This window comes from Melopsittacus undulatus, chromosome 9 (assembly GCF_012275295.1).
Source record: "Melopsittacus undulatus isolate bMelUnd1 chromosome 9, bMelUnd1.mat.Z, whole genome shotgun sequence".
Lineage (NCBI taxonomy): Eukaryota > Metazoa > Chordata > Aves > Psittaciformes > Psittaculidae > Melopsittacus > Melopsittacus undulatus.
The window spans coordinates 39,103,944-39,116,680 of record NC_047535.1 but is presented as its reverse complement, the minus strand read 5'-3'; the positions used below and the strand labels follow the sequence as shown (position 1 = coordinate 39,116,680).

Sequence of the window (12,737 nt, the reverse complement as noted above, 5' to 3'; positions counted from 1 at the left end):
GGCACCGGTTCCTCCACACCGACAGGGGGCGGTGTCACCGCTGTGTCTCTGCTGGGCCGCTCTGGGCCGCTCTCTCTCTGGGTGGGCGGTGCGCGATCCCTCGCGGCCGCCGTCGGTGCGCGCGCGCGGCCGGGGCGGGCACGCGGCCGGGGGGGGGCCCAGCATGGCGGACTACCTCATCAGCGGCGGCACCGGATACGTGCCCGACGACGGACTGACCGCGCAGCAGCTCTTCAGCTGCGGCGATGGGCTCACCTACAAGTGAGGGCCGCCGCCAACCGGGGCCGGGCCTCGGGGTTGGGGGTGCGGGGTTTGGGGCCCAGTGCGGTGGCTGACGCGGCTGCCGTTGTTTGTCCGTCTCCCGCAGTGATTTCCTCATCCTGCCCGGGTACATTGACTTCACGGCGGACCAGGTGGTGAGTGGCCGCGGAGGGGCCGGGAGCGGGGCGGGCGCGGGGCTCGGGGCTGACCCCGCTGCCGCCTCCCTCAGGACCTCACCTCGGCGCTGACCAAGCGGATCACGCTGAAAACGCCGCTCGTGTCGTCCCCGATGGACACGGTGACCGAGGCCGGGATGGCCATCGCCATGGCGGTGAGTGCGGCCTGCCGCCCGTAACCGGCCGGGGGATGGTGGTTTGCGGCCTGGAGCACACGCGGGTCCGTTCTCACCCCCGTCTCACCGCGGTGAGGGCCCGGGTGGGTTCCGCAGCGGTTCACAGCCCGGTTTGTGTTGCAGCTCACCGGGGGAATCGGGTTCATCCATCACAACTGCACCCCCGAGTTCCAGGCCAACGAGGTGCGGAAGGTGAAGGTGAGTGTCCACATGGCAGCTCCAAACCGTGCTCAGAGGGTGAGGTGAGACCTGGGTTTGGGTGTGCAGGAGGAGCTGTGAGAGGAGCTGCTTGGGGAGTGCCAGATGTTGGTGTTTCAAAGCCTGACGATGCCGGGGTTGCCTGCACAGGCCTCTGTGGTTGTGTGTTAGGTGCTGCCCATGTCCATCAGGGGATGTGGAAGGTGCCAGGCATCCTGGTGTGGGAATATTCCCCATCATTCCAGGAAGCAGGGGGTCTTGGGCATCAAATGGTGCTGGTTTGGGAGCCATCCTGGGTGGCTGCAGCCGTTTGCTTCTCCTTGGCCTGGGGGTGCTGCTCAGCCTGGCTGCTGCATCTGCTGCTTTTCAGAAATACGAGCAAGGCTTCATCACAGACCCCGTGGTGCTGAGCCCCAATGACCGGGTGCGGGACGTGTTTGAAGCAAAGGCTCGGCACGGATTCTGCGGGATTCCCATCACGGACAACGGGAAGATGGGGGGGAAGCTGGTTGGGATCATCTCATCCCGAGACATCGATTTCCTGAAAGAGTCAGAGCACGACTTGCCTCTGGGTGAGGTGAGAGGGGGCTTGTGAGCACCCGGCGGTGTGGGGGGTGATAAGGAGGAGGGCAAGTGCATGGGAGCAGCTCCATGTCAGCTCTGCAGGTCCATCTTCTAACTGTTTCCAAGGGAGAGCATCTCATTCCAATGGAGAGCATCCAGTTGTCGCCCTCCTTGCGGCTCATGCAGTGCAGATGCAGGAACGTGGCCATGCAGTTGGCACCTGCATGACTCCTGTGGGGTTATGTTTCAGTGTTGTAGAAGCTTCCTCTCTACAGCTGGTGCTCTCACTGGTTCTCCTAAGTAATTCCTGGTGTTCCTGGCTGCTGCTGTGGTCCCATGTGGTGGGTTGGTGCTGGCTAAGGCTGTAGCAGCTGTGTTGTGCCCAGCTACGCTCCAAGTGCTGCTCTTTCTTTACTGGACTGATCTGTATGCATCATGTTGCTCTTTAAAATAACCCCTTGAACTGGAGGTTGGCAGTGTAGCCTTTATAATGCTATTCCATCGTACCGGAGAGTGATCTTTGGGATGCTGATGTTGATTCCTGTCAGCAGGACTCAGGTTACGAGCCCTGTAACCATAGCTCTGCAGCACTGTCAGGTTACATCCCCAGTGCCTCTTGCCCAGGCTCTGCTCTTGACTCACAGCTATTTTTAGCTCTTGCTGACCAAACCTGCTATCACATGCTCATCCCTCTTCAGTTTGAAATCGCCTATAAATACCTGTAATGAAATTCTTCAACCAGGAATAGGTTACAAAAGTGCACATGGCCCTTTGAAGCCATGCTGGCCCATTCAGAGGAGCAGGAGAAGAAACTCCTCTCATCCTCTGCGTGGATCATTCAGCCCTGCACAGTTGGAAGCTTGCTTCTGTCACCAGGCAAAGGCAAGGAAATGAATGATCTCGAGCTCTCCACACTCGCTGCCCAGCACTCATCCTGCTGAGCCATTCATTGCCATCCAGTTAATCACAGGTTTCCTGTAGCTCAGAAAGCTCATGGACCCTACTGGCTTAGGGAGTGTGTTGGGATGTGTCTGTGATTCTTCAGGCTTTTCCTGAGCTGTGGGTTCTGTCATAGACAGGGTTTGGGTGAGTGCAGGCAGAGTGAACCTCTGTCGTGCTGCAAACTGGTCTTATGGTTTAAGTAACTGAAATGATCCCTATTTTCTTTGTTGTGTGCAACTTGCGACCTCTTAGCTCATCTCAGTCTCTGCTCTGGCAGGTTAAAGCCATTCCCCTTGTCCTGTCCCATCAGCTGTCCCAGTGTTCCAGCTCTGTTGCCCCCTGCTGTGTTTTGGTGCCTGTTTGTCAGGGTGAACATGTTTGTTTGGACTGAAGTGACTCCTGCCCCACTGACCTTGCCAGCAGCAGCAATGGGTTATTCTGGGCAGGGCCCTTCCAGACCCTGTGCTCTGGGGATCGCTGCCTGAAAACAAGCTTGAGGGTAGCATTTCTGCCAGAGCACGGGACTGTGGTGCTGTCTCCATCCCTTATTTGCCTGTGCTCTATTAAAAGGGAGGGCTCTTTGGGTGACCTCCCAAACAAGGGTCATCTGAGAGTTGTCCCTTGCTGCTCAGTGCTCTCCTCGGCTTGCTGAGGCCCTCTGCCATCTCCTCTCCTCACTGCACTGATGAGCTCGGGGGCTGTTCCTGTGTTCCTGGAGGCGTGTTGCTGTGCTGTGGGCTCCTTTGTCTGCAGAGCACTGGCACATGGCAGCGTTTCACGTGGGCACAGGGGGTGGTATTTTTGGAGCAGAGCGAAGGAGTTCTTGTGACTTTTTCTCCCCTCCCTCCCTCCCACCAGATCATGACGAAGCGAGAGGATCTGGTGGTGGCCCCGGCTGGGGTGATGCTGAAAGAGGCGAATGAAATTCTGCAGAGGAGTAAAAAAGGTACCTGAGGATGCCTGTGATCAGAGTCATGGAATGGGTTGGGTTGGAGAGGATGTTAAGAGCCTCCAGTTCCAGCCCCCTGCCGTGGGCAGTGATGCCTCACCCTAGGCCATGTTGCTCTGTCCAGCCTGGCCTTGAACACTGCCAGGGGTGGAGCATTTACCACTGCTCTGGGCACCCTGTGCCAGCGCCTCAGCACCCTCACAGGGAAGCAGTTCTTTATTATATCCAACCTGAGCTTCCCCTGTTTCAGTTCAAACCCATTACCCCTTGTCCTGGGGCTACAGTCCCTGATGAAGAGTCCCTGTCTGCATCCAGGGAGAGCTGTGGAAGTGCTGGGCTGGGGGAAGCAGTGGGTGATTTGGACACGTGTCTGTGCGTGGATGGAGCACGGGAGGGCTGTGCTCCAGCACGAGCAGAGGACAGTGGGTGAGGACAGTGCCAGGCTACAGAGGCCACATGCATTCAGCTCTGTTTGAAGCTGAGGGATACCTGGCAGCCCTGGAGCTACAGAGTGCCTGCTTGTCCAGCCACACACATGCCTTCCGTCTTCTGGCCTGGCCTGCACAGTTTGGCAGCTCTGTTAGGGTTTAGCAGTTTGACTTTCAACAGTGTCATGGGTCTAATTGTCACAAAAGGTGCACCTTTTCTGTGGTCAGTAACACTGAATCCTCCAGTCCTGCAAGCCCCTTGCTCTATTACCTGACCCAGGGTAGCTGCCATCCGTGGCCAGGCAAGACTGGCTAAAATACACACCCCTCTGAGTCCCCACCTTGTACCAGTTGCTGCTGGTGCTCCTGGTGTGCCGCAGGGCTGATGTGTGTCTGCTGCAGTGATGCTCTGGGTTTGATTCAAGGCAAGCTGCCAATTGTTAATGAAGATGACGAGCTGGTGGCTATCATTGCCCGCACCGATCTCAAGAAGAACCGGGATTACCCCCTGGCTTCGAAGGACTCCAAGAAGCAGCTGCTCTGTGGTGCTGCTATCGGGACACACGAAGATGACAAGTATCGGCTGGACCTCCTGGTGCAGGCTGGCGTGGATGCTGTAGTGCTGGTGAGCACCCTTGGGTGTCACATTGGCCTGGGGTGGGGGGGTTTCTGTGGGCTGGGGATCCAGGTTGAATGGATCTTTCTGACTGTGGGGCAGCAGCATGGCTCTTGCTGCCTTCATTACAGTCAGATGCTGTGGAATGGACTCAGAGACCAGTATGATCAGACAAAAGCCATTTATTGCAAAGCATTAACTCCTTATATACTGTTGCTTACACACACCTACAGTGATTTGGCATATCATGATTGGATACATGCCTTGAAGACCCTTAGTGACTAACATAGAATTGGTTAAGCACAGGTGTGAGAACTCGACCTTAAAAGCTTGCCAACAGTCCACAGTTCTCATCACTCAGTGAATTCCAGCTTCTTATCGTGCTTGCTTAGGCTTCCTCGGGCCTCTCACGGCCTTGCTGTATCTTTCAGAGTTATTCAGAGCTCATGTACCAAATATCCATTCTCCTGTGAGAGCACTGTCTCCACAGTTAGAATACGTAATTGTGTGTTAGAACATGGCAGTCTGGTTCAGGTTGGTGTCCTCACGTAAGAGGGATTCCTCGTGCCTGGGAACTTATTTGACCTTGAGGTGCTTCAAAGGCCTGAATCTGGGGTGGAAGGGACCTTAAAGCTCATCCAGTTCCAACCCCCTGCTATGGGCAGGGACATCTTCCTCTAGAGCAGCCTGCTCCAAGCCCCGTCCAACCTGGCCTTGAACTTCTGCAAAGCTTCTTGCAGTCTGTCACCATCATCTCTAATGTTCCCAACTAATTCTGAATATTTGGCTTCTCACAGTTTCCCTTCAGCAGTTTGCTCTTCGTTACCGTGTTATTCTCTTTACCCCTGATGTTCAGGAGCAGTCAGCCCAGAGCTGCTCTGCTGCTCTCCCTCTTGGCCTGCAGAGCTTTCAGGCACAGCATCACTGCCTGTATTTGCACAGTGTTTCCCATTGACTGTTGGCTTGCTCTGAGGGCATGGCTGAGCAGCTCCACACGTTTAACACAAGAGTTGTCAGGGTCATGGGGATCAGAGGCCTGAGTGCTCCATGGTCCACATCTGGTATCTGAGCAGCTCCCCTTGAGCCCCTCTGGATTCCACAAGGAACATTCACTTCACCTGCAGTTTGTGACAGGGCTGGGGGTGTCCTGGTGCTGGAGCCAGACTGTTCTTAGCCAAAGCAGATGTGTTTCTTCTTGTTCCTGTACAAGCCACAGGGTTTAAACATGAATGATATTACTGAAGTCTATGAGAAACTGCCCTGCACAGGGAAGGTGCATTATTGTCTTGGCAGCAGTTTCTCCCCTGGTTCTGTGCTCGATTTGGGAATCACTTTGCCATCATAGCCAGCTCATAGAGACCTGGATAAGCAAAGTGAGGATCTGAGGCTCTTCCCAAGCTGTATTTGCAATCTTCTGCAGAAATTGTGGTTGAAATGAGTTTTCTTTCTGTTGCAGGATTCCTCTCAGGGGAACTCCATCTTCCAGATCAATATGATAAAATACATTAAGGAGAAATACCCCAACCTGCAAGTTATTGGAGGAAATGGTAGGCATGTGTTCAAGGCTTGTTTCTAAATATCAGTTATTTCTTAGCCCTAGAGGGAGCTGCAGGGATGGGGGTGAAACACTTGTCTTGGTAAATGCCTGTCAAAATGGTTTCCTCTGCCTTGTGCAACAGAGCACAAACACTGCAGGCACAGGGCAGTAACTTGATGCTGCCACAGCTGCAGAGATGTCCCACAGCAGTGTGTGCAGTCTTCTGGAGCTGTTACACATCAGCTTTTACACACCCATTTAAGATTTTGGGTAATAATGAATATTGCTTATTGTGGAAAACTAATGGAAGTTTTCTCTGCCTCTTGACGGCAGAATTCTGTCCTTGTCCTGCCCCCACTGGTGTGTTACTGGTGCTGCTGTTAGCCTGTGCTCTGCCCTGCCTGGTGCGGCCCAAAGGGTGCTTGGCTCCATGAGGTGACCTCTGCTGCCTCAGCGTTTGGCTGTGTGTTGCAGAGTAGCCTAAAAGGACAGCTGGGGACAGAAACTCACTCTGCTTTCACATACAGGCCTGGCTCTAACACAGGCAGGTGCCCTGGGCAGGGGTGTTTGCAGCCACAGGGCAGAGCAGTGTCACAGTGTGCAGATCTGCTTGTCTCTCTTCAAACCATTTTCTGCTCCCCACAGTTGTGACTGCTGCTCAGGCCAAGAACCTCATCGACGCAGGGGTCGATGCCCTGAGGGTTGGGATGGGCAGTGGCTCCATCTGCATCACGCAGGAAGGTGAGAGAGATCAGCTGTCTCCTACATAGCTGAAGGCATCTGTTCAATAGGGATTCACTGCTGAAAAGCAGCAGAGCTGGGATGAATTTAACCCATTGCAAGGGTAGTGTCCAGAAGCAAACTCTTTCACCCTCTTCATCCAGGATTTCCCAACACCCAGGTCAAACCTTTGGGGTGGCAGCAGCAGCAAAGGCGTTTCCCAGTACTGACTGAGGCTGAGCGGAGCAGCTGTGGCATGTGTGGCTTTGCCCACGCTGTGGCTCGGTGTGGGACGGGGCTGCTGGGCAGCTCTGCAGGGAGAGGGGCTTTTCTGGATCCTAGTGCCTATGGGTGAGGTGCACTGGGCTGTCTGTGCTCCCTTCCCCTCTGGCAGCAGTGTATGTGATGCTTGAGTCTGCTGGGCTTGATATCTTTCTGCCATGTCCAAGGTGGGATTTCAGGCTGTTGTCTGCAGTTATCTGGAGCTTTTGTGGGGCAGGGGCTGTGTCACCCTTGGCTAAAGGCAGAGAGGGACGTCCCGAGGGCCTGGAGAAGGGCTGCCTTGAGGACAAGCGCAGTCCTCATTTCGAACCTGACAGGTGAGGTGTAGAGAGGAGGTGCAAGGTGGTGAGCCCATGAAGAGCCTCTCTCTGCTCTGTTCCCTTGCCATGGGAGGCAGGAAGAGGGAAGCTGATGGCTGAGGGCACTGCTTTAGCTCTGCCAATTCCATGTGGAGCAGCCCTGGACCTGTGCTCCTGCTTTGCCTGCCATGGGATGCTGGCTGCGGGGGGTGCCTGTCTCGGGTGACCTCTCTAGGGAGGTTGTGGTGTCCTTGGGCTGACGCTTACACAGCCAGAGCAGAACCAGGACACACGTGTCCCACTCTGGCTCTGAGGCAGGGGACCCGCTGAGGCACGCTCCATTGTGCAGCAAGGAGAACCTCTCCTGGCTGCCATGGAGGTGGGGTTGGGTGCTGGTTTGGAGTAAGAACAAGGCACAGGTAGAATGTGGTGCTGCACAGGAGACACGATTGCAAAGCTCGCTCTTGCAGCTTTCAGGTTTTGGTCCCTTTTAGGGCAAGAACTCTGGCTTTTGGGTTTGGGGTCACTGGATGGCTGCTGGGGCAGGGTGAGCATGTGCTGTGCAGGATGTGGCCTCTGGCTTGGCTTGGGCTAGGAAGGGTTTGCAGGGTCAGCTCTGTCCCACACCGTGTGCTCTGCCAGTAGCAGGTCACTGCTGGGGTCCTTTGTTCTGCTGCTGTTCTTCTGTCTCTAAAATGTGTGTGTTTGTTTTTGTTTAGCTGCTCCAAAGATCCCTCCAGACCTAAAGTCCCACAGCCCCAAATGCCCTTCTACTGTCACGGGCACCTATAGTAAGTCACTTGCCCTGTTCCCAACCCTAATTACATGTCTTGAAGCAGGACCCTGATTTGGCTGCACATGGCCCTACTGCTTGTTTGAGAATAATTTAGCTGTAGATGCACTTGGGGTTTTGTGGCTTTGGATACTGGTTTTGAATCTGAAATGGAAGCTGAGAAGCCTTTCTGAATTCCTAAAGCAGGGTCTGATGTGTCAAAGCTGGGGCCACTCAGGCCTGTCCATATTCCACTCCAAAATAAAGATAGGAGCACAAAGGGGCTTTCTGACTGCACCTTCTGGACCTGTAGCTGGGCATGGCCCTGCTGATCCAGTGCTGGGAGGTGATCCCTGAGGAGTCCTTGATCCTGCTTGAGATCTGGCCCCAGTTACTGGCTCGGCTTCACTTGAAGCTTGTCCCCTGGAGTTACAGAGGGACTGACCTGTGGTTGGTACCATAGCAGCTGTGTACCAGAACCACATCTTTCTCTAGTAAACGTGTGGAGAGAAAGAGCTCTCCCCCTGCTCAGCACTTTTCTGATGCTACCCAAGCCCTGGGTTCTGCCCTTTACGCCTTGTTCTGACGCACCTCAAAGGGAAAGAGGTTTCTGTTGAAGATCCCAGAAGGTTTTCTCTAGCAGATGATCCTGTAGGGCACCCTCTGCAGATACCCTAAGGAGGACAAGCCCTCCCCCAGCGTGTGTGTGCTCTGAACCCTGCTTTGGAAGCCTGTACTTGAGCTGTGACACTGGGCGCTGGGAACGGTGCAGTGCTCCCAGCAGCCCCGAGCCAAGCTGCTCCTTAAAGGGCTGGTCTCCATGGTTGCTCCTGTGAGGTTCTGCAGGCCCTGCACTGTTTGTGGCACAGTCCCATAGACCCTGGACTCTGTATGCTCCAAACCCAAGGGCTTCTCTCCACAGAGCATTTCCCTTGCAGCATTTTGCAGCTGTAGCAGTGCGGTACTGAGCGAGACCATCTCTTTAAGGCTCAGAGCATCCCTGTTGCCAATGGCAGACTCTCCCTGCCAGGCTGAGCCTTAGCTTAAGGCTGAGTTTTGGTCCATTAAACTCAGTTCTCTCATGCTCTGCAGTCTGGCTGCCCTCTCTCAGCAGCTGCTGAGCACTGGGGATAGAGCAGCCACAGGCTCCAGCCTTGGCAAGCCTGTGCCAGGGCACTGTGGTGCCAGGCAGGCTAAACCACTCCTAAAGCTCACTAATCCTGCATGGCCATAACCTTACCTGCTGTACTGGACTAACCATGACCAGAGAAAAGGCTTCCAGTTAACTGCGGGGAAGGGAAGTCACCCTGAGAGAAGCTCTCTCAGTGTTGTTGCATGCCTGTGGCTGACAAACACATGCCCTGTGCTGGTTTTCCCTTGTGTAACGGGAAGCCTCTAACTGGTGCTGACTGGGAAAAGCAGGTAAATCCACAGCTAACAACTCCCTTCCCGTGGGGCAGCTAAACCTGACAGGATCCTGCTACACTGCAGGGCAGGAACGTAAATTACTTCCTCTAAGCCATGGAATCATCCTGCCCATTTCCTTTCCCACTGCTGCATGTGTTTTTGTGTGTGTTCAGATGTGTATATATATACATATATATACATACCAGCTCTCTCCCAGCCAGCTGCCTTGCCATGCAAGAAGCACTTCATACAGTGCTGGGTACACAGAGATGGGATCTGGCACTGCTTGGAGGGAGTGAGTGGTGGGACATGTGCCAGGGATGCTCTGGAGAGGGGGCTTTTGGAGTCTGCTCCGTTTCCTTCCCGAGCTTCCCACACGTCTGCTGTGCACCAGGATGAGCTGGGACTCTTGGCTGACCCCAGGCATTAGGCCAAAGATCCCAGTCCCAGCATCACCCGCAGTGTTTCGGAGTGAAGGGGCCAGGAGGATGTCCCAGCAGGCACCTCCTGGGCAGCCAAGTCTCCTGCAACTCGGCCTAGGGAAGGAGCATCGAGGGATGTGTGCGTTCCTGAGCGCTGGAGCATGTGTGTGCTGGGAGCCTGAAGGGCCTGCTGGGGAGGGGCCGTGGTGCTGTGTGAGAGCTGACCCTGTCCCTGCTCTCTCCTGCCTGCAGTGCTGGCGTGCGGCCGTCCCCAGGCCACCGCCGTCTACAAGGTGTCCGAGTACGCCCGGAGGTTTGGTGTCCCTGTGATCGCGGATGGTGGGATCCAGACGGTCGGGCACATTGCGAAGGCTCTGGCGCTTGGTGCCTCCACGGGTGAGCAGAGCACAGGGCATGGGGACCATGGCTGTGTAAGAGGGACATGGAGCTGTTGGAGTGAGGCCACGGAGCTGCTGCGAGGGCTGGATCTGCTCCGGAGCCAGGCTGAGAGAGCTGGGCTGGGGCAGCTTGGAGAAGGCTCCTGAAGGGGAGACCTTAGAGCAGCTCCAGTGCCTAAAGGGGCTGCAGCAAACCTGGAGAGGGGCTTGGGACAAGGGCCTGTAGGGACAGGCCAAGGGGAATGGCTTTAACCTGCCAGAGGGGAGACTGAGATGAGCTCTTAGGCAGAAACTCTTCCCTGTGAGGGTGCTGAGGCGCTGGCACAGGGTGCCCAGAGAAGCTGTGGCTGCCCCATCCCTGGCAGTGTTCAAGGCCAGGTTGGACACAGGGGCTTAGAGCAGCTGCTCCAGTGGAAGGGGTCCCTGCCCATGGCAGGGGTTGGAACTGGATGAGTTTTAAGGCTCTTTGCAGCACAAACTGTTCTAGGATTCCTCTGTGATCCCATGCACATTGTTAGGAGTCTCCTAGGACAAGTCTCCATATGGCATAGGATTCTGGGCATGAGAACATACACCTGCAGGTGGCTAAGGGCATAAGGGGTCTATCAGGGTCCTGTGCCAAGGGACCCAGGGGTTCTGTGGTTACAGCCTTCTGCTGCTGACACCCTGTTCTTGGTGCTCTCTTGTGCCAGTGATGATGGGCTCCCTCCTGGCTGCCACCACAGAGGCCCCAGGCGAGTACTTCTTCTCAGATGGAATTAGGCTGAAGAAATACCGTGGCATGGGCTCACTAGATGCCATGGACAAGAACCTGGGCAGCCAGAACCGGTATTTCAGGTAAGAGATGGTGCCTTGGGGCAGCAGATAGAGCTGTTGGGGCTTTTCCATTTCACAGACTTGTTGATTTGTGCTCCCATCCAGTGAGACAGACAAAATCAAAGTGGCCCAGGGGGTCTCCGGTGCAGTGCAGGACAAGGGCTCTATCCACAAATTCATTCCATACCTGATTGCTGGGATCCAGCATTCCTGCCAGGATATTGGTGCCAAGAGCCTGACCCAAGTCCGGTGAGTGCTTCCCCTTGCTGTGCTCTGGTTAGGTCATGGTGTCAGATTTGCCAGCCCCAGGGATGCAGGAGCATGGTCTCTTGGGCTGGAAAGGTTGGGGTTACCCCACCCTGCCTGGCTCTTAGCACAGCCAAGCCCATTCAGGTTACAACTGGAAGAACCAGTGTCCCTCATGGCAGCCACTCCAGCTGAACGTGTGCCAGAGCACTGTGTTCCCTGCGCTCTGGCTGCCGTGTGATCAGTGTCCTTCCCCCTCAGAGCCATGATGTACTCGGGAGAGCTGAAGTTTGAGAAGAGGACGACGTCTGCACAGGTGGAAGGAGGGGTGCACGGCCTTCACTCGTAAGTGCTTCTGCCAGGGGCTCTTCCATGGGCGCTCAGGCCAGGAGCCATTGCCAGCTGTGCCCTGGGTGAGGTGGGTCAGTGACAGGACTCTGCTTTGCTGCTCCCTCGCAGGTACGAGAAGCGCCTGTTCTGAAGGTCCATACCCGTCATTGAGCCTCTCAGCCCTGACCCCCCCGAGGGAGCTGCTCCTGCTGCAGCAGCGCCAGCGCTCTGTGGGTGCCAGGAGCTCCCCATGTCCCTTTGGCTGCTTCATCCACCCCGGAGGGCCTGTCCCCTGCCCGGGAGCCGTGACCCCGGGCTGGGCCTGGAGCCCTGCATGGGTTGGCCGTGTTTTACAATAAAAGAGAAAAAGCTGTGCAGTGGGTGTCAGCCCAGAGCCCCTCTCCCTTCTGTGCTGCCCCTTCCTCCCCTGGAGCCCCCAGAAGGGACAGCATCTGTGAGGGGGGATTGAGGGGATGGTGCTCAGTGGATAATGCAATGCAGGGTGTTTAAAAAACCCTTCCTGAGAGCAGAACACAAGTGGCTGTTACACAAGAGAGCAAATGGGTTTTACAGGGCTGGCAGCAACAGGCTGCTGCAGCCCCTGTGCCCTGGGCAGCTGCTGTGGTGATGGGCACATCAGTGCTTGTGTATGCACATGCTCACATCCCCACATGTGCTGCAGCCACTTACATGCACCAGGCCCTTAGACCTGTATTTTCACATGCTTGGTCCTCACCAATCCACCTTTCTCCCTCACTTTGTTTCTATACTGTCCGCACATCCCAGTAATAGTAATTATTATTATTAGCAATATCATTTAGGAAACACCCCCCTCATATATGTTATATATAAACACTTGCAAACATCACTCCAGCTAAAGGACGCCTGTTCATGGTCAATGTTTTGTGTCTCTTAAGTTGCTGACTGAAAGCAATCACTCTTCAGCACAGTGATGTCAAATTAGATTCACACCTGCTAAAACCAGAGCCTTCAATTACAACATAATCCTGCTGTCAAACATTGGCTAGCACAGCTCACTCCTCAGGCAGAGCTATGCAGTGGCCTAATCCGGGGCTGGGGACTGCAGCCATTCTCCCTCCTGCAGAGGTGGCCGTGTGTGACCAGTGCTGGCCATGCCCTGGTTGCCACATACTGCCCAGGCAGCCAACCCACAGCGCATGAATCACCACACAATTGC

At 55.3% G+C, this 12,737-nt stretch overlaps 1 protein-coding gene across 2 annotated transcripts; it reads left to right on the top strand.

Moving 5' to 3' along the window:
* Positions 1-73: 73 nt before the first annotated feature.
* Positions 74-11,933, top strand: IMPDH2 (inosine monophosphate dehydrogenase 2). Of its 2 annotated transcripts, none has more exons than XM_005141556.3 (14): positions 74-261; positions 368-416; positions 491-592; positions 737-811; positions 1,182-1,388; positions 3,176-3,263; positions 4,120-4,319; positions 5,767-5,857; positions 6,493-6,588; positions 10,002-10,145; positions 10,840-10,984; positions 11,069-11,212; positions 11,471-11,554; positions 11,669-11,933. In XM_005141556.3, the coding sequence occupies exons 1-14, from the start codon at positions 164-166 to the stop codon at positions 11,688-11,690; spliced, it is 1,545 nt and encodes a 514-aa protein (XP_005141613.1). In that variant the 5' UTR covers positions 74-163; the 3' UTR covers positions 11,691-11,933. The 2 variants fall into 2 exon arrangements, with proteins under 2 accessions (XP_005141613.1, XP_033921925.1); XM_034066034.1 differs by having other exon boundaries at positions 116-261; positions 368-413.
* The last annotated feature ends 804 nt before the right edge of the window (positions 11,934-12,737 follow it).

Coding starts and splice junctions, on each gene's coding strand:
- IMPDH2 (XM_005141556.3), top strand. CDS start 164: ATGGCGGACTACCTCATCAGCGGCGGCACCGGATACGTGCCCGACGAC. Junction 593..736: donor GGATGGCCATCGCCATGGCG/GTGAGTGCGGCC, acceptor TTTGTGTTGCAG/CTCACCGGGGGAATCGGGTT. Junction 4,320..5,766: donor GCGTGGATGCTGTAGTGCTG/GTGAGCACCCTT, acceptor TTTCTGTTGCAG/GATTCCTCTCAGGGGAACTC.